The sequence below is a fragment of the Poecilia formosa genome, unplaced genomic scaffold (assembly GCF_000485575.1).
Source record: "Poecilia formosa unplaced genomic scaffold, Poecilia_formosa-5.1.2 Scaffold245, whole genome shotgun sequence".
Classification (NCBI taxonomy): domain Eukaryota; kingdom Metazoa; phylum Chordata; class Actinopteri; order Cyprinodontiformes; family Poeciliidae; genus Poecilia; species Poecilia formosa.
In genome coordinates, this window is record NW_006800184.1 from 103893 (window position 1) to 129416 (window position 25524).

Genomic DNA, 25524 nt, shown 5'->3' on the forward strand with positions numbered 1-25524 from the left:
TGAAAAAACAACATGCGTCGTGGTCAGGAGTGTACATCTCTGGATCTGTCATACATGGAGGCATAAATCAATCTTAAGGCGACATTTTCTACTGGCATTCGATATTGTTATGAGCGGTGTGTCATCAGTGAGCACTGAGTTTCCACATCACAGGTGCACAGCAGAGAGAAGCGGTTGAAACAGAGACACAGCTGATGGCCAGTTTGTGTCTGTGATGTCTTAGAGAAAACCTTTAAGACATCATTCTTAGTCTTTGTCATTCTTAAGAATGAAAACGTTGCTCAGAGTCTGGTCACAAGGCTAAATTAGTTGGTTTGTTAAAAGTTTTTCTGTATTAGTCACTTCAGATCAATGATAGCAAAGGAGTAATTACATAATTCCATTAAAAAATTATTTGTATGTTTCCTCTGATGTTACGATACAGAAAAATCAGGGTTGATCTGAGTCTGTACTTAACATTGAACACTTTCTAAATAACTTATTTACTGCCACCTGGTGGTCAAAATAACAGCAGGACTGTGACTGTTTCCTACAGGAGAAATAAAAGATCTCAAGCAAGCATGTCACAGGGATTCTTTGGAGTATTTTTTCTTAGTTATTTTGTCCTGTCAATATTTTTCATCAAGTAAAATCATATTTTTATTGCCATCAGCCTTTATCCAGCTGGACCAAAATTAATCATTGGAACATAACAAGCATTTACCTTTATCTCTTGATGTTTTAGCCTTTTCATTGCTTTCCCAAATCAATCCAGATAAACCAAATATGGCTTAAAAAAATAAATAAATAAAAGAAGTACAAAAAAACTCTTTATTGTCAAAGTGAAAACTGATTTGTACTAAATAATGACAATGAAATAAAACAATGAATCATAAAATAAGTGCTTGTGTAAATACTAACATCACTGCCAATCAGCATTCAGAAGATGGACCTTTGGCTGCAGTCACAACAGCAAGTCTGTGTTGATTGTTCTCAATCAGGGTGTGCATCTGGACTGCAGACTTTCTGCTAAAATATTCAGACTCTGTCAGGTTAGATGAGGATTGTGTAGCCCAGCCACATATTCCCTATGAGACTGTGTTCTGGGCTTTGACTGGGCCAATCCCTGACATCCATATTGTTATCTTCAAACCGTTTCATGACTTCTTTTTAGTAAAGTAAAAGTCATGAAGTAACTTTTTTTCCTGACTTACATCGACACTAACTCTAGCATATTTAGTATTGATCTCCTGCATATTTTGTATTGTAATATTAGTAGTAATATGTGCAGTATTTACAGATTTTCTGTGGAACGTACCTCCCAACTCTACCAGACTTCTCTGCAGAGCATGTGAAAAATATTGAAAGAAAACGTAGCTTAGCCGAAATAAGCACAATTAAGCTTCACACACTGCCAACTGGTGTTTGCAAAGCAACACCAGGAGTGCGATTCACTTTTCTGGCCCTGACTGACTCAAGAGCGAAGATAAACAAGATCTTGAATGATACGTTTCGCCGTACTGCTAAGAAGTTTTTTCATTGTGTTTATTAATACGTTTTAAAATATATTCTTTGTTTGCATTACTAAAAAAGGCAGTTGTTTTAGAGCGGTATTGCTTTAGTCACTAACATTCACACCAGTCTTCAGAAGGTAAGTGATCGTGGCACAAAAAATAATATGAACAAATAATCAAACTGACAGAAAAAAAATGTCAGACGCAATGTCGTGCTGTTCAAATTTTGTAATTATAAAAACAGTTCACATTTTGAGTCATTCAATAAAAAAATTTAAATTCACAGCTTCCATTTATAACATACTCCACAAAACCAAATTAATATGCAGTTTAACAAAAGGGTTTTATACATTTGTTATTCTGAGCTAGGAGACAGAGAAAAGCACAGATAAAATGATTTACAGATGTAGGTGAAAATAATTGTTCGCCATCAGTTGAAATGTGTCAAGGTCACTCATAACATGAGGATCGAACACCATAACGATACAGATCAGCACAGTGGGTTGGATCTGACATCACAAACAGGAGAATGACAGCAAAGACGTTCAGTACTTTTAAAATTACACCGCTGATTAAAAATTTAAGTGCAAGATATCATGAATAAATTATTTGCATAAATATGTAGATACAAAATAAAGTACAACAGTTAATTTGCAAAGCTGCTTTGGCACGATCGGAGAGTTACAGTACTGAAATAATTAGGTCCAAATGTAAAATGCACTGTGGAATTTACGGTATGTTACCAATGTGAATAATCTTTTTCAGGTCTAACACATCATTCAGTCACCATGCAAAACAATTTCCTTTTATGAACTAAAAGATGGATACCTTGGGATTACTCAAACTGGATTTTCATGTGTCTACCTGCCTACTTTTGGGTATTATATTTGATCGACTTTGGTTTCACTTTGGTTTCACTTAACCTATTGATGAAGAGTGATCTTTTTGAGTTTTTAAATGAGTGAGGCTGTGTCATATCAAATAACTAGACAGCCAAACACTGAAGCAAAGTCACATCATTCCATTTGGGTTCAGGTACATGAATGCAAATGTTTGCAGTTTGCTACAGATAACTTTTAAAAAATCGCTAGCAACTTTAACATGCTGAATGTTCAAGCTGAATTATTGTGAAGATGTTCTATTATCAGACATTGTCTTATGTTTGGCTAAACACATTTATTTAGAAAGTCACAGGAATCTGAATTTTTACTAATTTGGGTTCAGAAAATATTTTAGTTGTATTTAATTTGTTGCCTAGAAAAATCTTCATCTTCCTACAGAACCAAAAAGATAAGGCTATAGATTAAAAAATATGTAAATTTTTCCCATAACCTTTTAGTTCCTATATCTAAATAAATGCAGTTTACTGAAAGGAATCAGCTGTAGATGACAGTTTTTAAAAAATATATGCATGTTTTCATTTTATTTTAAATAACATCGACCAGCATGTTAATATGCCTGTTAGATTTTGGGTTCATTCTCTTCAGCCCAGACATTCATCTGCCACTGTATTCAGATCCATCAAAGAAACACTATAGGGTAAAGAGTGCCATCTAGTGGGACACTGTCAAATAAACTTAATCACAGAAAGTTACCACCTTTCCTCCAGAGGTGTGGTATTAACGTCCCATATCTAACATAAATACAGAGCGCTTAAATTCATAGAATTATGCAAAGATAGTCAGGCTGCAGGCGATTCCAAATATTTGTAGCCTGAAGAATAAACCGTATACATATTTAGGTATTTCCATCCAGCCTTGGCAAGGCTATTCATACATGTTTTGAGACATGCTGTTCATTGTTAAATCACATATACTCTAACATTTATTACCTTATCGTGATAAGCTATTGTTACAAAATATCAATTTGATGTTTGGGAATTTCTGGTGAAGTTTGATTAGTATTTTGTTGAATTTCTTGTTTAAATCCATCTTTTTGCTGTTGGTATTTCTCAACACACCATTGCACAATCTTTTTAAAACATGATTGCACTAAAGAGCACTGTCAACTGGTAAATAGAGCAACGTAGGATATGTTAACACAGCAGGCAGATGTGATCGAATCCACTTGTTTTGCAAAGATGCGACTTTCATCCGACTTTTTGAAGGCAGTCTTAACTGGAAAGTTCAAATCTTTTTACCTCACAAAAAATTATACTTGTGCCACTTCCCTATGTGAACCATATCGGACATATCGGATACGAACCCGATTGTTTTCAAAGGATCTGCAGTCCAAACAGTCATGTTCACTTTTATGTCATTGATGAATGACAGCCGTCATAATTCTGCATCAGCAGAAGCCAAAATATCACTACCTTTGAATCAAACATCTCCTGTACAGCAGCTTTCAAAAGTATTCATGTGCTTCTCAAGGTGAAAATGCGTTTGTGCTATTCATCTGTGGTGATAATCGACGTGCACATCGACATACATTTGCTATCGAAAGACAGACCTCTTGAGCAGATTTCACAGATTAACTTAAGCAAAGAAACTCGAAGCCTGACATGGACGGATGGTTTCTGAAACCCCGCAGCCTATCAGGACAAAAAAAGGAAGCCATCACATTGAAAAACCACTAAATTCTCTTCCAATATTTCCAAAAGCGAAAGTGCAAAGACTGACAAAGAAAAATGCTCACAACTACACAACTCGAATTTCTTTTAAGAGAATGACTGGTACAAACGTTTGACTGAAGCCACACTGAATTAAAAGGCACATGGCAGCCTGTTGGGAGATTTCCAGAAACCTTCACACTGGAGGAAGACCCGGCTGTGCTCTCCAAGAAGTAGTTCTTGGAGAGCACAGCCGGGTCTCCAACAGCATCACGTCACAACAGCAGAGACTCTGTAGAACTGTGCTGTTAGCATTAAGCTAAGTGCTACAAGATAATGTGGTAACACTACCATTGTGATGAGGTTGGAGTTTGAATGAGACCAACATGGCACCGCTGCCACAGCTGTTTTTATGCTCCACTACCCAGGCTCCCTTGATTCAAATGTTTTATGCATGACCAATACCTTTAGAAAACACTCAGACTCCATCATGCATAACGGGGAGCAAACTGTGTTTTTAATACCTTTTCATATATTGTGGATGGTCTCTCTTAACGAGACCATCCACAATCTAGTTGAATTTTCACATCCTTGAAATTTACTGTTCTCCCTGAAGGCACCCTAAGAGCATGGAAAGCTGAGATCCTTGATTTGCCTCAACAACACATCAATTGCTTCTGATGGATCCTAACCAACAAATATCCCCTGATGTTATCATCCCAAGAATGAAGCAAGGTGATGGCAGACGTTTGCTCTGGGGTTCCTTTGGGACACAGAGTTCATAGCAGAGGGCAGAATTGTCATAATCATTTGTAAAGATTCTTGAAGCTAAATTACCTCAGACTACGAATATAAACAAGACAAGAGACACTGTAGTGTAATGGTTCAACACACGAGGAGTGACAAACAACAGTGAAAGACAAAAGTTTCCGCCACTCGTGGCAAAACCCAACACATGGGACACAGTAGCGATGACTGCAAGAAAAGTTGAACATTATTATCTTTTTTATGTCATGTCACAAGCTCATGTGCGCAGGTTCACACATATAAGCTCAAAAATTCCCATGAGCAAATTTTGCCATTAACTTGCCAGGAGAAAGGCAAGTTAATGGTGCCCTAAGCGCCATAGGAGATGAATGGAGAGGGAGTGATGTCATCTCCTTTGTGTCGAGGCCTCAACAGATTCCACACTCAAGACAGAGCTGGAGACAAGGCATGTCCAAGAATGCTCCTGAGTAGTAAGAGTCCATTAAAAGTTCAGAGTTAAACATAACAGATCATCAACAGGATCTCATGTCACCAACCAACTCAATAAGAGTGTGGCAGAATCTGCCAGGAAGACTGGAATCCGTTGTCAATATCCAGATGTGCGCAGTTTCTAGAGACATTTCCAAGATCAGACACTACGGACTAACTTTTTTTTGTTTGTTTGCTTTTTAGGAAAAACTGTCTAGCAGCCTTCAAAAAGGGACATTTTGCGTTAGCTAACTAGGAAAATGGTAAGAATATGAATTTTGCATTAAAGTGTTGAAACCATAATAGTGGCTCAATACTTCCTCTGATGTAAAGGTCGTTCAGGACTCTGCTTTACTTCTTGTGATAAGAAGAATATTTGGCTACATTTTCACTGGCCTTGAGGTTTGTTACAGCATCTTAAACATGGCTTTATCTGTTCTCAGAAGACCAATCGTATCTTCCAGTCAGTCACTGTAAAACAACAGACGAATAGGAGATTCCTTTTTTTTTTAATTCTTTCAAAACCGTAAAATGTTTCTGTGAAGAGTCTAATCGATCTTTGAAAGATGGTGTCAAGCTGGACATAGTCAAAATGATACACACACCATCGCAGCTGGACTTGAAGTTATTTAGCTGATCAGATTTGAGTTATTTTTAGAGATGAAACGTTAAGAGAAATAACGTTGTGAGGCTTTTGCTGAGTCAAACATACATGTCAGAAACACATGCAGTCAAAGCACGATTTCATTCTAGAAGAGCAGCATGTTAGAAGTGCTACACACCCTGTCTGGGTGTATGTGCATTTGTGCGTGAAGGCATCCTGGGTATTTTTTTTTTTTATCACACAAACAGAGACTCTGTATTTGGAATGGAGGGTCTAAGATGTCATAACCTGGCATGCAGGTTGATAATGACGCCATCTTCTGGCAGGTCTTTGATTGGCAGGTCGCTTGCGTGCTCCGTTCCCTGGTCCGTGCTCTCGCAGCTGGTTTGAGGAGACTCCGGAGGTGGCTGGTAGAGAACGCTGGCTATGAGGAAAAAGATGGTACCCAAAAGCTGAAACCGAATACAAGTGTTAATAACCATCTTTCAGCAAAACAATATCACACACACGACAAAAAACACACCTGCAGCATTTGAGAGATAGATCTCCTGGGTGCTATCTAAGAGCACCACTTTCTTTTTCTCCCAAATCATGACAAATTGAAGTGGACCTTCTTAATCAGAGGGAGTTACACACCAAACATTCCTTAATTTGCATTAATACATGCAGAAGAAGCCATCTTGTGGTACTGCAGAAGCTAACATCCACAGTCTTCCTTATCTCTGCTCTTGGGTTTGCATCCAATGAGTGCCAAGGAAAACGAATGGGGCTTCTGGATTGGCTGGTTTTGCGAATGCTAGCCAATGGTTTATTGAGTAGGATTACGTCTCTGAATTTCACCCACAAAAAGGCACAGGTCCACTGTAATGTCTATCATTATCTTCCTTAAAATTATTATTATTTTTTTTATTAAAAGTTTGCCTAAATAATCTATATTTCATTGTAATCAATACAAGCAAGATTCCTTTTGAAAAAAAAAAAAAAAACAAAAAAACATTCACTTGTCAAAACTGAGCTGTCCTCATCTCCTCAAAAGTGTGAACACAATTTGACACAGAGACTCTGCAGCTGCTGTCCTCTCATGTAGAAGCTCACCTGAACTATGATGGCTGATGATCAGCACAGACAAATTGTGCTGGAAATGTAAATCGATTATACAATGGGAGGAATCCCTCCAGGACCATAGTGAGGAACTATTTTTTTGTTCTGTGCCACTTGCTTTCATTTTTATCATCTTCAAAGTGAAATGGTGTCTGACTAGGAATATTACCTTGAAGATGATTCCAGCAACAAGTGTGTACTGACTCATGGCTGAGTTGTGATAGATGTAGCAGGAGCCTTGATCACCGCACTGGTCTTGCCACAATAAGCAGGAAATATCAATCACTGAGCCAAATGCAATCGGCCCTGGAATACTCCCTGTATGGAAAGCAGTGGAACAGGAGGAAGGAAGAATTACAGTTGTTTTGGTTGCAATTTTGAGACTTAAAGCATAATCAGAGAAAGACTTGGGCCTACCAAGTGTGCGCACCAATATCCACTGGATGCCAAGAGCAAACGATCTCTGACTATCTGGTACACACCTGTACAGAACAGGGTTGGACAGATATAAAGACAGACTTCAACTCAAAGTCTAGTCCATGGCTGACTGAGTAAAATTCTGCTTTTTGGAAACACAAATCCAAGGTTGTGACTTTTAGGCTTAAACACTTGTAAACTATTCCCTTAAGTTTACTTCTAACTCGCTTTCTTAAGGGCTCAGCATGGCCGAACTGCTGCTCTCATGATGGTCACATCATTTTCGGATGTTCGCTTTTGCACAGACCCTTCACGGTGCACAAAGGGGTTTACTGCAGCGGGAGGGGTTTCACAGGAGTCAAGCTCCTGTAAATGTTTTACCATGTGTTTAGAGAGGGGACTGTTACAAGTTACCCAGGGGAGGTTTGACAAGCGAGGGCAGGTGACAAAATGATGTGATTTTCAACATGTACCTGCAACAATGAAAACTGATTTCAGCAGTTCGGCTTAACCACACAGAGCCCTTTAGTTTTCTCTAATGCTGCCTGATGCATTTACTACACACACCAGGATTTACACTGCAAGCTCTTTGCTGCCATCTAGTGTCAGAATTATGGCAAATTACATTTGCTTTTTATCTCATTTTCACTCTGAAGATCCACATTTGTATTTATTGGCTGTGCTATATATCAAGTAAACCACTTCGACTGAATTTAGCATCTGCTTAACAAAGACATCCTTCTGTTGTCGTGACACATACCTGAGAGTGGCAGTGAGAGCTGGGATGCTACAGAGAAAGGTGAAACAGATGATGACGAAGAGCAAGGAGAGGAAGACTGGCATGTGGTGGCAGGTGCTGCTGCACTTCCCTGTCAGAGCGAAGCCCTCCTCACCCCACGAAACGTTCCCCACCACACAGCCACACCCAGAGTACACCTGAAACACCGACACAGGTATAGTGTTCATCACTGAGCTTTTTTTTTTAACGTTTGAATTTTGAAAATTTATTTATTTTTTTTCAATAAGGTTTTTTCTACATGTCTTTTATAAAAAATAATAAAAAACAGGTTCCTTATTGTTCCTGTGTTTCTCAAAATTAGGTTATGGGCAATTTAGTTAGAAACAAGTAACTGTGGAGTAATATTTTGCTAACTAAATATGACAACTGAGAAGTTCTATGAAAATGTGAAGTTAAATGTGTTGATCTGACTTCACATTTAACTAAATTTAAATAAATAAATTAACATTTGCATTTCCCCATATGTGGATTCTGTGGCAGAGCTTTGTGTTCTGTTTCAAAGAGCTCTCTTGCTCTTGGAAGGATCGCTACATGTCTTTAATAAATACGCAGATTCCTTATTGACCGTGTTCCTTGTTCAAAAATGGGTTATGGGTAAATTTGTCAGAAATATGTCACTGTGGAGTACAATTTCTCTGACGTTAGAAAGTCAAAGCAAAACATATAACTTAAAAAATGAACATTGCCGTTTTTCCCCAGGTATAGCTGCTGACGAGCTCTCTTGCACACATTGGAAAGTTACAACTTCTTAGTCTTCTAATTAACTCTGCCACATCTGAATGTCTAAACACAATAGACATTCAGGAACCTGCAGATCATTCTGAACTGCCTCAGTTATCGCCCGGGTCATGTTCTTCCAGTCTTACTGAAGTAAAACAAGCAGTGTGTGCTGTACCTGTCTGCCTGTGGACGGTTGTGTGTGGTTGATGGAGGTGCAGCCGGCGTGGCACGGTGAGTAATACATCACCCCGTCCGCCCCACACACTGGGTTGTACACTTCTCTGGCACAGTTACAAGCTGCATTACAACTCACTGTGAGGTTCATGTCCAGAGAAGAGCTGCAGAGAGAAGCAAAGGAAGAAAGACAAGAAGAGAAAGTCAGTGAGAAACAGGTGGAAGCAGGGGCCCAAAGAAGGAATTTGGTCTGTTTCAATTTGGCTAGAACCACTTTGTTATGTGATGTATTTTTAGCCATTGGCTAGTGGATAAGAGGAGAATAAATGAGGCGTAGCATCTTAAAATGATGCATACTGGATTCTCTGAACACACTCTGATATTAGCCTAACATCATGTATCAGTATTGACATTTCATGTACACACTTACAGTACTTCTGATCAAATAGGAGCAGCACTACTTCAACATATTTTCCTTAAACACAAGTAAAAACCAACTATCAATGAAATTACTCCATAGTAAATAAATGTCACAGGTCAACATGCCACTGAATTAAAAGGATTTCCTGTATGTGGGTCTGAAAAAGATATAAATAATAACCCTATGTATCTAATGCTGGCTACATCCTTTAGCTTCTTTAATGAAGTACATTGTTTTACCTGATTTACTTGTTTTGTTATTTTTATATATCATTTCAGACTCACTCAAATAAGCTTAATAAAAATAAACAGTCTTTCTCTAGAAGACTCTGGAAATGTCATTTTAAACTTATAGTTACTTCTCCATTTCATTGTTCTACAGCCTTTGCTTTAAATGCAACAAACTCTGACTCCTCCTCACTTATTCCTTTTGATTGCACCACAACACAGACATCTTTGCTGCTTTACTGGCTGTGACCTTGCTTTCCTTTGAAATTAATGAAACAATAACTCCTTGGGTTACTTCTTATCAGGTTGTTCTTTCAGACATGGTGGGCTCTGTTCTCAAAGCTTAATGCATTATTCCTCTTAAACTGAAACACAATAAAGTCAGATTAAACTTTTATATAAGGCATATGGAGAGCTGCTGTTACAACAGATCAACTGATGAACATATTTATGTAGCTTTAACATGTTATTAATTGTTAGATGCAAACTTCACTGTTATTGGTTAATTGGTCTGCCAATTAGGATTTTGACTGATTTAACATTTTCTTCCAGAGGACAACAAATTCATACAGTACATTTATGTATATTTCTCAAAATTTAAGAAAAGAAGGTGACCCTAACCCTAAAAAGTACTTCATTACAACATAGCACACTATAGGTCATTAACATTTCAGGGATTTATTAATGTAATGAATGAAATGAAATACATGAAATGAAAATAATGAAATTAATTTAGAATGTATGATTATTCAGAATAATGGAGATGGTAGCTTACGAAAACCATCTTGTAATTACATAAAACAGTGATAACAGAGGACAGGTGTAAGGATGCTAAACTTCCAGCTAGAGCCAAGCTGAAGGACATATAGAACTGATTTCAGCCCAATATGGACACCTGGAACAAATCAAAATTTCAGTCTTGTTGCTTTTTACCTACCAGATGTAAAGAGAATAATCCCCACCTGTTTCTGAGTCGCGGTTTCTTGGGTTTGTCATACAGATGTTTGTAGTGGTCCAGTTGGTCCTGCCCCATCAGCCCCAACTGATAAGGGGCCGTGACCCCAGCCATGGGCACGTTGGGGCAGTGGACGAGGAAGATGAAGATGGCGAGCAGACTGACCAGAGCACACATCATGCAGAAGCGTATGATGCCTCTGCAACGCAAGTTCAGCCTCTTCACGATGTAGCCGCCTGTAAAAGTACCACCGCCCCCTGCTGGTACCACCATGTATCCTTAAGAGGCACAGAAAAAAAACATAGACAGAAATAAATAAATAAAGAAAGAAAGAAAGAAAGAAAGAAAGAAAGAAAGAAAGAAAGAAAGAAAGAAAGAAAGAAAGAAAGAAAGAAAGAAAGAAAAAAAACATAGTTCGGCTTAGAGGTAAATTCACTTTTGAATAAAAAAAAAACACAGTAAGCTGTGGCATCAACATATTTTAAAGTTATAGGAAATATTAATGGTCAGTAGTGAGCGCTGACAATTTTGACTGGTCCTTTAAAGGTTTTATCAAAGATATGAAACATTATGAGTGAGTATTACAGCATATAGTTAGCTTTTGCCCTAGTTACGGTTGGACAGGGAGAAAGTGATAGTTCAGATGAGAAGATGTAGACAAAGAAAGAGAAGAAGACAATGAACAGAGTCTCCTTAGAGTGTACAGTGAAACCAGGACCGGGAACAGAGACAAAGGACGAAGTAAAAGAAAGAAACAAAACTGAAAGAAGGCATCAAGTCCACTTTTTGGTAAGAACAGTGCACAGAAATACAATCTGAAATCTGATTCCTGTTTCTCACTGGCTGAGAGAGAAAAAAAGAGAGAGAGAGAGAGAGAGAAAAAGAGAGAGAAAGAGAGATAGTGGCACATATTTTAAAACTCTTTCCACATCTTTTTCGCATATTAACTGGCATTTATCCTATAAAAATCCAGCTTTTAAACAAGCAAATGTGTTAGAAGGAAAAAATAAAAAAAAAATGCAATAACCCGATTGCATGGTTATGCACACCTTCAAACTGATACTTTATTGAAGCACCTATTGCTTTCAGTTTTCTTTGGTAAATGCCTGTGAGCATCCAACATTTTGATTGTACCTCATAAAGGTTCCCCTGTGAGGATATCTCTTCTGTGAGATGTTATGAATTCTGGCTACATTTGCCTTGTTGCAGTTGCATTGTTGCCTTGCAGCAAGAATGTCTTGGGTCCTTCCATACAGTTTGCTCCATATGTGCAAACTGTACGGAGATTGGATGTTCTCCCTGTGCATGCGTGGTTTCTACTCTGGATTCCTCCGACAGTCAAAAAACATGATTAGCTATGTTTCCATCCAACTGCTCTGGAAATTTTGAGCACTCTTTTAAAATGCTTCAAAAGAGGAAATGCAAATCAGGCATGTTTCCATTTACTGCGGTGAAGCCAATCAACCAGGCTGTGCAAAACCTTCACTAGATGTTGATGCTACTCATGACTGTAATAAACAAGATGCAGGCATCTTGTTTAAACATCTCGGAAAAAATGGAAAGAGTCCTCTCCACCAATCTCCAAAGTTTTTGTCACCAGCTGCAAAGTACTGCTTGGATGTAATGTTGGGTAGGATGAAGCTCACAGGGAGTGCTGGATTTTGTGCAATGGCAACAGAAAAAGGTGCCAGGAAAATGTTTGTTGATTGTACATTATCGTCACAGTTTTCGATCACGGTATTGTAATTACATATTTTCCTGATATTGTGCAACTCCAGTACTGAGGAAGACTGAATGCTGGGTCAACATTAAATGGTAGTCTCAGAAGGTTCACTTGTGCAACCAGGATATTGCTGTTTTGCTTTATTGCATTAATTCCAACAACAATAATACATGGAAAAAAGCTACCACTTTGAAATAGTTGCATTGTACATTACATTACCAAGTTGTCTCTTAAAACTTGGTAATATTTTAAGAGACATTATCACATAAATTGTCTATATGTTAAATGTTCAGCATTTTTTTTCCTCTGCATGACCCTGTAGAAAAAGATTAAATAGATGTTCAGTCCTGTCTGCAACCCTCATTGTCCGGTCACCTACCGAACAAGGTGGCAGCTTCAGATGCACTGAGACTGAACTGGGACTCCAAGAACTTTGGTCCAAAGGTGGACATGCCTGCGATCAGCGTGGCCTCAGTGGCTCCCGCCAAACACAGGAAGAGGAAAGTAGGGTTCTTCAAGAGAAGCAGCACAGATCTGAAACAAGTTAGAGAAGATCGTCAGTATGTGTATTCTCATTGTGGGTAAATAAGCCTGAGCTTTATTTTTTTTAATTAAAACAGTCCGCAGTAATCTCCCCAGGGTGTAGACAGATAATCACTGCACTGGACCTAAAGATAAATAATCACGTTACGTAATGTTTTGGGTAATCCTCGCAAATCCCAAAAGAGACTCGGTCAGAGATGACGTCATTCTACGGGCTTATAGTAAGCACTGTTGTAACCTAAAGAATCAGAAGTGTCACTCACCTGCGACGCTCTGCTCTAATGACTGCTATGTTTCAGCTAGTTGCAACATTTTGATAAGAACCTACTCATTCTTACATAAATGTTTGGAATTTATATGTAGGACTGATAAACTTTCACACAGATTTGTCATTTACTTGAGAAAATATTAGAGTGTGAAGTACATCTTTCAAACTGTAATAATTCAAACAGTTTCCACTTGCAGTAAAAGGAACCTGTCACCATCAATCTCTTATTTCAGGGGTTTATGCATCAGGACTAAACAAAAGAGATCTTGTTTTTAGAAGGTGCTGAGAGTGTTTCGAACCTTAAATGCACAAAAATGCATAACATTTCAAAACTGTTATCTATTAAACATATCGTAAATGAGGGGAAAAAAAGCCATGGGAAGAAAAACAAAGCGTAACCTGGCAACAGAGGGAGAGTAACATCAGCATGATCAAAAGAAGTTAAAACATACATGCTTACATACAACATACAACGCCAAACAGCAATGGGCTTATAAAATAATATGTAGGCGAAAATGCAATTTTCAAAGACAGATTAGTCACAAGTGGAAAATATTACTTTAAGAAAGTCTATGTATTTTATTTTTATTTTATCTATTAAATTTTTCTGTGGGATCTATAAAGTATTTTTAGATTTGAATTTGAAAGCCTGCAGACTCCACAGGAATGAATGGGTCACCAACAATTCACCAGTTCAGGGATTGCAATGCTCAGAAAATATATGGTTCCATCTTAAACTATCAGCCCCAGTTAGCATGTGCGATGTTAAAGTTCATGACATTTAGAAAAAGACCAAACAACAACACTTTTAAAAGAGTGCTCAAAATGGCAGGAGAACATGAGGTTTGGGAAGTGGCCATGTTTGGACAAAACCAAACATCATATTAATACAAACACTTTGTGCCGATTGTCAAGCCTGGTTGGGATTTCAGGATTTGGGGTTGTTTTGTACTCATAATGTCTGCAGCCTTTTTTAATTGAATTGACCATGAATTCCTCTGAATACCAGCATTTATTCTAGATTCAAATGTTCTGTAAGTCTGTCTGTCTGGCAGCCAAAACATTTCCGAAACCAGGTAGTATAACAGGACAAGAATCCCAAACACCAAAAACAATGCTTAGCTAAAAATTATTACTCTAAACTTTATAACTTCAGACTTTTAAGTCCCTTTGGGACAATAGATGTAACACTTTTATTGATCAGAAATCATATAGTCACACTAGGAAGTGAGATAACATCTACCAATAGCAATCATTATTTATGCTGAGAGTCTTCATTGTGTCATGTGGCCATCTTTTCTGAAACCAAAACATTTTCTAATGCAGGATAAAAAGCTAAAAGCTGTCAGGTTCCCACACATGATTTGAAGATTACGCCAAAAAAGTCTGCTGTATCCAAATCAGACCCCTGCTTTAATTAGACCCCTACCTTGGCATGTCTTTGACTGATTTTCCAAACTGAGGGTCAGAGGCTGTATTGTGGCTTCCATCTTTCAGCTGGTGGGCCTCAGACACCCGCCCCGCCACATGCTCCTGGGAGCCTGCGTGGAACCAGAACGAGTCATATTAGGCTATGATTGATATTTTTGCCTTCCCAAACCGTGTCATAATACAGCGCGAGATGTAGAGTTTCCGTTTAGGATACTAAAGCCGGAGTAGGAGTGATGAAGCAGTGGGTATGAGTAGTACCTGGCAGTTGTTGTGGGTAGCCAAGGATGGGGAAAGCTACCAGTAAAGCAGCTGCTCCTCCTGCTAGGAAGCCAATCCACCAAGCCCCAACCCAGTGTGGGTTTTCTGGAGTCATCTCCGTTCTGTAGCAAATAAAATGTTACTTACCATTTGACTGTGACCATGTTAACAGCTAGATGCCAAACTTCAAGTTTGTCTTACACAACTTTGTTTTATACAAAATTATAGTTTTATTTTTATTTTTTTTTTCATTATATACAGGAGCATTTTGATCTCTGGTCAGCTTTATTTATGTAAGTTCAGATAAGTTGATTAGCATCATATTTCTTTATTGTTTTTTGCAATAAGTATATTAAATACATGTTATTTAAATAGATTTAAATTGAATTTATATTTAATTTAAAGATCAAATGAAATCCTACTTTGAAGCCAGAAAACCATGGATACTGAAAGTTTGTAAAATAAATAAATCACAGTTGGCCAATTCACATAATGTAAATATAGCACAACATTTGCTTAAAGTGACTTTAAGCAAAATGTGGATCATCCTTAGAATTTGACAGCTACATCATTGTGCCAACAGAGTTGGAGCAGAGTTGCTGGTAAGTTGAGCAGTGATTATTGTTTTTTATGTTTTGTTTTTTTTTAAACAGATTTTTAGCTGCTTCCCTTCAATGGTTTTACACAACTATGACTTACTTGTATGAAGTAACCTGGTAACACAATTGTGTATGTAGAATAACAATGCTGTTCTGAAACAGAAATTTATTAAACTCTGCTAGAGTTTAAGCTTTTTGAACTGCAGTTTTTTTTTCAGAAGCAGACTTTCACCACTGTGGAGAATTACAGGCAGACTGGGCTTGTTGGTGAGTGCTTTTAATCCCTACATAGGGTGTTTGTCTATTAAGTCTCCAAGCTATTGCCTGCAGGCATTCATTCTGAACTCCTTACCCCCACAAAAAAAAACTGCTGTACCAAGCTTTGTTTTACCAACTCAAATTCAATTTGAAGACTTTGTTGTCCACTTTGACTGGTTAATGTAAGTCAAGTTCGGACATCATCATTTTCAGAAGCCTAAGGCATGCTTACTTTCTTTAACACCTAATTAAAAGAGATGTAACTGTAGAGACCACTAAGCCCAAATGCAACTGAAAATGTGTAAATGTTTAGTTCTTACTCTTTATTATACTTCCTAGTATACTGTGTAATAGATCTGTTTTTTTTTTTTCAACTTTTGCTAGGCCACGTTACATGTTGCAATAAGACACAATCCAGTATTAAATAGTCAGTAAAATTCTGTTCTTCCCCCCTCATCATTTTAATCCTGTTATATTGTTAGTCACTCAAATAAACTCACGCCAGATGAGTCTCTGTGTAGATGGTGAGGAAGTAACCTCCCAGCAGGTAGCCTGCAGCGGGCCCCACAACAGCTGCTGTGTAGAAGATCCCTGGTGAGACAAACACCAAAGACAGAGTCAGGGCGTGCCAGTACAACTACTTCCTGTTCCCTACTCACCTCCTGTCCCGCAGGTTAAAAGGCCCCCATTGTTCTTTTTATGAGCTCTGAATCAGAGGAGGGGTCATTTTTTTAATAAAGAAAACAATTTTTGGTGAATAAGGCGTTCTGCATTGTGTGTGTTTGTGTTTGATGGGAACAGATTCTGTATATTTGATGGCAGACAAATATATGAAATGAAACTATGACAACTTGGCACTTATTGGAAACAAGATACTGAGAGTAAATATTGTGTAAGTTTGTTAGTGTCTAAATCCTTTGAACCTAAATCCAGTGATCACCTTCTGTAAGACCACTGCAATTAGAATGAATGAATGAATGAATGAATGAATGAATGAATGAATGAATGAATGAATGAATGAATGAATACAGGAAAACACAAAAATGGATGCACATCATTTTAGGTACAAATGCTGCAGAAAACCTAATGAGATGCTATGAAAGCACATACATAAGTGATTCTGAGTCCTAACGCTGGAATTGCTTTTAAGATGAAAGTGAGCATTCTGTGTTTAGGAATGAATTTATTACACAACTCAAATTGTAGAAGTTTGAGTCATACCGAAACAATTATTTTACAAATTTCAAAAACTCAAAAAAGGATCAGTGCTTTCGTCATATTAAGTCCAGTTCAATAACCTCAGGTTAGAGCCCATAAATAAGGTTTAGAAGCCAAAAAGGATTATAGTACCAATATATTAATTTTAAATTATGTGTATTCAACTGTTAATAACCACAAAATCATTATCAATAATATGCAGTGAAGTAGAAAAGGTTACTTCTACAGATAAATATAAAAAAACATGCAAATTTTTCAGAAATTAGAATTTGTATCATTTAGAAAGAAAAAGGCTTTTTTTACATATGGACAGAAAAAGACGTTCCTTTTTATGACAGCTTTTCTAGTATCATGAAAGCATATTTATTTTGGTTTGTCATTTTACACAAAACTGTTTTTCTTTTTTATGATCAGTTTTAATAAACATACGCTGTGTATTTGTTGCACACAAACAGCACAGGGTTGTACACGACACTCACCCATGTAAACAGGTCCATAGTTGGAGCTGACATTCTCGTCCAGGTACGTGACCCCTAATGTGTAAAGAGGCGTGGCGCCGATACCGTGCAGAAACTGTCCCAGCATGAACACAAAGCGATAACTTGACAGTCCTCCTCCCTCCTTGTTCTGGCACTGGCTGGTGCCATTGGCAGAACACATTCCTATTTGCTCCTGCATGCTGACCAAGTAGGGAGGAGCAGTGAAATGAGGCAAGCTGAACACCAAGGAACCCAGCCCCATAATGAGCACGCCCCATCCCAGCCAGCGGGGCTTGTGTCCAGTACCACCAAAGTAACTGACAAAGGCCAGGCAGACACAGGCAGCAATGTCATAGGAGCTGGCAATGAGACCAGCCTGATAGCTGGGCAGGTCAAAGCGTCGCTCGATGGAGGTCACCACCGTGTTGATCAAGCCATTGACTATCATTCCCTGGAGAAAAGAGGCCACACAAAGAAAGAACAGCACCCAACGAGGGGTGTTGAACACTTGGATGATTTTAGGCTTCAGAGCCCCCCAACCGCACAGCTGATCAGAGTCATTGGGCTGTAGTGTCGACCCCGAAGGAACCTCTGTGTCAGGCTGACTGCTCTCTCCATATAACTGCCCCGGCAGCATCGATGCCCTTGTGAAAATAAGGGCTCCAGTGAGGTCATCAGCTCCTGGCCCGCCAGGGCTTCTAGGACCAGACCCGAGAGGGCTTCCTGTCTGGGAGTCCACGGGACTAGGGGTGTCCAAAGAGCGGCCCCCATTGAGTGGACAGTCCTGAAGGTCCAGGAGCTCCTGCCTGGAGCTAAAAGAGGCGTCGGCATTAAGCAACACTGGCATCACCCCTCTGAGGGGTACTTTGGAAGTCCTGTGAGGGTCTCGGAATGGGAAAGAGATGTATTTTATGTTTAGCAGCCCCGAGACAAAAAGTTGAGGGGATATTGCTCCTGCCAATCGTCAGTTGGGTTCATCTCGGTTTTTTCTTTTCCTGCTCTTTATTTCCTTTGCTGCACAGCTCATGCACCCACAGTGCTCAAAGCTGATGTTTTACAGAGCTAAAGACTCTTCAAAGGTTTATCCACATTAGGAGGTAGAAGACGGAGAGAGAGCCAGGTGAACAGGCAAAGTAATGGCATCCTGTTGAGAGAAAACAGCGGAAGTTAGGCTAAAATCAACAAATTACCAAACAAACAAATAAACGTACACCATATAAACATGAACTTATGTCTTAGACATGTAACTTCTTCTAGAATTCAAGGACTAACTCAATCTCATCATCCACCAAGGACAAATAAGTGCAAAGAGGCTGATACAGACATTGTAGCCCACTGAAGATCATATAGCAAAACATCTGACCAAAGACTGACTTATACTGACTATAGTTAAGGTATAGCCAGTATAATCTATAGACTGAATGTTTGATAAAACATTTTAACTGGGATCAGCTCCAAGACTATGCCAGTCTGACCTGGACAAAGTTTATACCAAAAATGAACAACTGAATACATGGAGTTGAGACATTCTTCTTGTTGTTTCCTTGTCAGGGCAATATGATTTCAATATCAGTTCTGAAAGATGTTAAGATCAGAGTTAAACTCATATTAGCCAATGAGTCTGAACCTTTTGGTTATTAATTAGTTTAAACGCATAACTCAAACTCAAACTTAACTCTACCTTTTAGGATTTATCTTTTGGTCTTTGTGGAACCAGAATTAAAAAGATTTGAGCAAAAATATTAAGCTTTGCTCTTAGAACAGAGAAGTTACTTGGCATGTTCAATGTAAATAATGTATTCAAAACGGGTGATAAACTATTTTTAGATTGTTCACCCAAACACAGGTAAGTAGGACTGAATTTCAAGAGGACACTGTAAAAAACATGATTAAACTTTGTATTTTTAAAATGGGCAAAACTATACTCAGCAATTTTACCAGCTCCACTGCTTCACCTTCTTTTAACAAAAACTATTACTAATGGCACACCAGTAGGTTGCAATAACATTTACAAAAAATCATGCAAAAATTAAGTGGAGAACTAATTAAAGCCAAAGATTCCTCATGTTTCCTTCTGAAACATTCCCACCATGCTTTTCTTTGATAATTTTTTAATTTGCTTAGAAGAAATCGAATGGAGCACAGTTTTGGATGAAAACGTTGGAAGTAACTTTTAAAATAATAATTTTTCTCAACAAAATCCAATTCATTTGTGGATTTGTGGATGGTTCAACCACAGGAAACAATGTCTGAGTGTAAAATATGCTTTATATTTATGTCTGCCACAAAACATCCATTGTCATTTTCCAAAGTTCACGGGTCAGAAATGTTAGATTTTGACAAAACCGGAATTCAAAGCATTCCAGGAATAGTGTATTTTGTATGAGATAACCACGTATTCTGACCAGATAACCTTGCAGAAGGAAAGCATGAAGCAAGCAATACGTCCCGATCAGAAATGGCATCAATCTATTAAGTAAAGGTGAAATGTGGCCTGATGAATACATTCAAATCTACAGTAAAATCAAATGAAACATGATTTTTACTAAAACTTGTAAATAAGCAACATGACTGACTGGAACGTTAAAGAATAACTCACAGAAAACTCCCCAGGCAGAACATTTACCTGGTACATGATAAAAGCTCATTTTGGGTATACGTAGAAAAAAAAAAGAATCATTACCCAGATTCCATGGACAAACTGTGAAGCTGAAATAATTAACTGCAATATTTGCATAATAAATCAATAATAAGATAAATGTAAAAATGGTTTTTAAACTACACTTGGCACAATAATAAACCTACACATTTAAGGTTTTACATAGAAAACAACGTATATGCCACAATATGTTCTCAAGAAGTGTTTTGATAAGTTAATTTATAGCTTTAGAAAAATAGAATTATTATTAATAACAGTAGTTTCTTTCACTTTTACCACAAACATTTACTGTGATGCAAATAGAAACACACAAGTTGGAGTAGTGTGGCTGTTTCCGTCATATTAATCACAATTACAAAGATTCATATTTTGAAATGCAAATAAAATATCAATAAATATTTATCCTGTCTCCTACCTTTAGTTTTTTCTGTGATAAATAGATCTTGTGATGTTTAGTAAATAGACAAAATTTGCAGGAGAGAAGTGGAGAGAGGGAAAGTTGAAAAAGGCATCCATGCCTAGTGCTAAGCCTGTCTCCCAAAGCCTCTTATAAGTCTAGCGCTGAGGCAGCACATCAGCAGATTGGCCTCAGTGTCCGTCCCACTGAGCAGTCCCACAGGGTGGGAGGAGTTCTCCTGGTCTACATAATCCTCTGGAGGAAAACAAACAAAAAAAACTCCTCACCTGTGCTGGAACTTGTAAGAACAGCAATATGGCACCAGCCACTGTCCAGAGTTAGAGAAAAACAAATAGGAAGTACTAAATGAACTGTATGTCATGTTGTTAGCAGCAAACAGGGTTATTGTTTTCTTCCCTCACAAAATGAGGAAACTAATGAGCCATGATAAGTAGACACTAATGACCCAAAAACCCCTGAGTAGGAATGAATAAAGGCATTCACATTAAAACCTGTGTTGTCTTGTTCAGAGGAGAAGGGTTGTAAGTGAGTAACATGGGAGCAAATTCATGAAACTAAAGTTCATAATTAGGTGCAGGAAAAACAATTTTAGGCAGTGCAGTCTGCCTGTACTTTAGGGAATAACTACATGGCGATGTGAGGATTTGAGTTTTTCTGTGTTTACTTAGATTCTGTTTCTGCGAGTCTGTGCTGTCCTGTTTTGATTGTTCCCAGATGTGTCTCGTCTGCTGTGATTACCCTGATTGTGTATTTAAGTCCACCTGTTGTCTTTGTCCCTTGTCAGATCCTTGTCTTGTGTCAGTCAGTCAGTCATGTTGTTTGTCACGTTTTGTTGTAACAGTTAGTCGTCACAGTTGTACTGTTAAGTCCTGTGTTGGCTTTAGCTCTAGTAAGTCAGTTTATTGATGCTGTTAGCTACCGGTGCTCAGCCTTAGCTTCCGCTCTGCCGTGCAGCCTGTATCCTGGACTGTCTGAGCCACATTTTCATCATTAAATCATTACTTTCACTTCTACCTGGGTCCTGCCTGCATTCTGCCTCACCATCTAAACCACGATTCATGACAGGTGAGGGTCTTGGAGTGTCTGTTACCATGTATCCCCAATATAAATACCGATGCTTATTTAAGGTTAAATATCAATATTCTGACATCTAGGTGTTTTCATTGTTTAACTTTTGAAGTGTTTTGGTCAAAACTCAGGACAGGATTTGGATAAGGTTTTCAGTTGCCTACAAAATACTTTAGTGATATGCTAACAAGATAAACAGAAACAATAGAAATACAAAAAAAACATTGTCAGCATTGTGTCTTAAGTTTGAAAAAGTGTCAAAGTTATTTGAGAGCGAATCAAAGATAAACCTTTTCTATTTTCATATAACTACAATGAAAGAAAATAACATTTCAAGAGGGTATGTGAAACTAAAGTATCAGTCTTTTGTTAGTATCAATCTGATACTAATATCCACTTGGTATCGATGTTAAATTTTACCCCGATATCAACACCTATCTGGATAAAAGGAAGCATTGACTTCAAATTTAATTCAGGAAAACAGATACTCCTGTCAAAAGCTCTATGGAGCTTGTTAGGCAACTGCAATGGGGCATTTATTCAGTAAAGTAGATAACTCCATGAACACAGCATGACAAGTGGTAAAACGCACCCCTCCACCCATCTGTTGACTCTGCTGCTCACTCAGTGGTGGCCAAGGACCGATCGATGCAGCAAAACATCCATATATTGATGTTTTGCTGCAGACATAACATTTCCTTGAAGGCCTATAGCAGCATTTTAAAATTTCACCGCTGCCACCACCTGTTTTGAAGAGGAACTGCTTGTTCCAGAAGTGTACACTGCCAGTGAGTTATGCCCCTTGCCACTCCTTAGCACTGCCCCTTCCAATAAGATCAATCAGAAAAGTCACTGGAGCCAACTGACAAGTACATCCGTGGAAAGAGTAAGATATGCACTGCTGGGATTGCTTCATGAGCTGCTAGGGATGTTTTGGCAGGAATGTGATCCCATATAATTCTTTATGGTTTTGTAGCATTTAATAAGGTTTTTCAATATGCACAAAATTACAATGTATGCAATATAAAATATTTCAGTTAAATGGTCTTTTGAGTGTAGGATTTTGAGTACAAAAATGTAAATGATTGGCAGAGACCTTCCCAACAACAGCAGAGCCAAATGAATGGGACACGTTGCCTGAACTTCTACTGTCTGGTCAGCCACTCTCCTGTAATCAGCAGGAGGTTTAGAAAGTTCAGTATGGTCAGCAATCTCTACAATCCAATTAGAATCTCATTAGTGCTTCACTGACACATTGACAGATAACATTAAGTTATTGTTTGCCTTTCTGTGACAGCATATATGAGGAAGTAAATTCAAAAAGTAAATTCAAAAACTGAATTTACTTTTAACTCAAGCTGTGATTGGATGGGAAGGTATCAGGGAGTGGATTAATATCAGCTGATGATGGGATGATTAGAAGTGGGAGTGTCCTGAAAGGGGAACCAGGCCATTGCCCAAAACAATGCTCTAATATGAGGCAGCACCTTCCTGTCTCACTGTTTGTTGTTCTGAGGCCAGCAATGGAAATGTTCTCACAGGCTTTTTTTGGGGTCCAAATCTCCATCTTGCTGAGATCAGAGTGGGGAATTGTAATATTAATAAGCACGGGGTTTTGTCCTTCCCACCAGCTCCTTTATCTACTCACAGGAAAGTTATTTGCTTTGGAATTGGAAGTTTTTCCTCTGTGGTACACAAAGGCTTTTGAAGTATGAACCCAGAAAGACTCCCATGCATAAATATATTAAGACAAGGCAAGGCTTCAGCTGTCTATCTGATTCAGAGATCACTTTAATTGACACTGTTGCAGTGAGATGTCACTAGGACAGAATATTTATTGTCCTGGAATATCAATCTGGTAAAACAGGAGCGCAGGTTTGACTCTGGGAACAAGCTGCTGTGTTTGATTACTTCATTCCAGGAACCAGCTCTTTTATCCTAAAATTAGAAAAACATACATTCTCAAATGAGGCAAAATCTGTTATGTATTTGTCCCTGTTGACCCTGAGCTCATTCTCAGGCCAAGGTAGAGAGAATTTGAGAGGAGAAAGAATATAACAACTTTATTTAGCTGACTTCTTACTGCTTATTCTATTGCACACATATGTTTTATTACATGTTTTTCTAACATTGTGTATTCATAAATAGTTCATACAAAGAGTAATAAGTGACGGTCCTCCACAATCTCTCCAGAGTCTGACGTCCTGTCTTATGTTCCCTTTTCTTCGGCAGGATTTTAATCAGGCAGCTGAACGTCTATTTTCAGTTTTGTGACAGAGGCCAACTTCTTTCTTAAAAAAATCTGCTGATATTTTCAGGGTTTCATAAAGTCAAACACTCTAACATGGTTCTCAGTGGCTTTGGAAAACAAAAAGGCCCCGGAGCATCACACATCATCAGCTGTAGGCAAGAGGTCCTTCTCCACAAACATGCTTCATTTTCACACCAAGCCTTAAAGCCTATGTACAATTTTCCTTAAATTCATCATAAATGCTAATTTATGACAAAGACACGTATGATGTCAAAGTGTTAGCCTCCATCGAGTTCGCTCATTAAAGCTGAAAACTGCTCACCAAGCGCCTTCCATGAATTAATCTGTGTATGTACTAACTCTAACATACATGAATGTTTGTGGTTGCAGTGTAACAAAATATGAAGTTCAGAGTTTGAGTCATATTGTAGTTTTTTTTTTTCATTTTTGCTTGGAAAAAAAAAAGTATATATATATATATAGTACTCCCATTATACTTTATAATGGGAGTACTACAGTACTCCCATTATAAAGTAGACAGTCACGTTTGCAGCAGCAGTGGGATTTCAGAAGGCACTGACCCAGTAACGTTCTTCCGCTTGGCTGCAGCTCAGAGAGTAAATGCCAACCGTCCCCACAGGCAACAGACAGGCCGGCTCGTTTAGCACTTGTCTCTAAATGAAAACGTTCCAACTGTTCCCTCTGACATTGGTTACCTTCCTCTTTCTGTGTCACCATTTCGTGCTGCAGAAATGAAACAAGACGAGAACCAAACAAATGTTGTAGAAGTTCAAACTCTTTTTGAGCTACAGCTAAATGTGTGTTGGAGTAAGATGGAAATCATTTGAACTTCTCAGCAGCAGAATTTGATAAGAAGGTGAGTCTGTACAGTGTGACAGCATTGGAAAAATACAAAGATGAAGAGCTAAAACAGCAAAGTAGTAACAACTATAAGTGGGCGATTATGGGCTTAAACTTTTATTGTTTTACTGTGATTATGATAAAAGTGGAGATCAAAACTATCCAATGCTCCTTTTTTAAACATCATTAATTGGAATTCATTTTGACAACGATACATTTAAATTCTTATCATGATAAGAACTTTATCAGGATAAATGCTTAAAGATGTGAAATGTGATAAATCCCCATCCCTAATAACAAAACTTTTGATCAGAGGCTTTTGGAGCTCTAAGAAACAACAGTCCAAGTCATTTCGGGAAATTAGAATGCCTGATGTAGATATTCACAAGTAGAAGTCTTCTTCCTCTCTGCCATGCTCACCGTCTCACATCAGAGGAACATCAGGATATGTACGGGTTCAGTGTCTTTTTTGAAGATCCTTAAACTGAACATAGAACAGGCTGGACAGCCAATTGTTTGAAGTCATTTTTACTGCAGTGTAAACGATTCATTTTCGCTTACACTAAGGATAAACAAAAATGAATCTGCCTGTAGCTACAGACTCACACAGACACAAAGCAAGCATCAACGCCCTGACCTACATCTTCTAGACATTCCAGCACTGTACTGCCCTCTGCTGGAGAAGTAGAAGAGAGAGCTATTATTTCAAAAGGTACTTTTTCAGGAGGAAATATAAGGCGATATAATTAGTTGAAATTGAGAAAAGTAAAGATGCTTTGTAACTGAGTGACA

The 25524-nt window shown here is 38.2% G+C and overlaps 1 protein-coding gene across 4 annotated transcripts in view; it reads right to left on the minus strand.

The window, feature by feature from the left end:
• Window positions 1-1706: 1706 nt before the first annotated feature.
• Window positions 1707-25524, minus strand: part of slco4a1 (solute carrier organic anion transporter family, member 4A1) — a 30678-nt gene continuing 6860 nt past the window's right edge. For 2 of the 4 annotated variants that reach the window (XM_016680537.1, XM_007569723.2), the window contains exons 2-12: window positions 17476-18619; window positions 16279-16369; window positions 14922-15043; window positions 14662-14773; window positions 12801-12955; window positions 10706-10976; window positions 9097-9259; window positions 8163-8338; window positions 7403-7467; window positions 7155-7303; window positions 1707-6336 (exon numbers count right to left, since the gene is read on the minus strand). In XM_016680537.1, coding sequence (XP_016536023.1) covers window positions 6166-6336; window positions 7155-7303; window positions 7403-7467; window positions 8163-8338; window positions 9097-9259; window positions 10706-10976; window positions 12801-12955; window positions 14662-14773; window positions 14922-15043; window positions 16279-16369; window positions 17476-18322 — 2322 coding nt within the window. In that variant the 5' untranslated portion in view covers window positions 18323-18619 and the 3' untranslated portion in view covers window positions 1707-6165. Of the gene's footprint in view, window positions 6337-7154; window positions 7304-7402; window positions 7468-8162; window positions 8339-9096; window positions 9260-10705; window positions 10977-12800; window positions 12956-14661; window positions 14774-14921; window positions 15044-16278; window positions 16370-17475; window positions 18620-20549; window positions 20723-22364; window positions 22433-25524 lie in introns of those variants that run through there. The other 2 variants (XM_016680538.1, XM_007569724.2) reach the window with 2 other exon arrangements.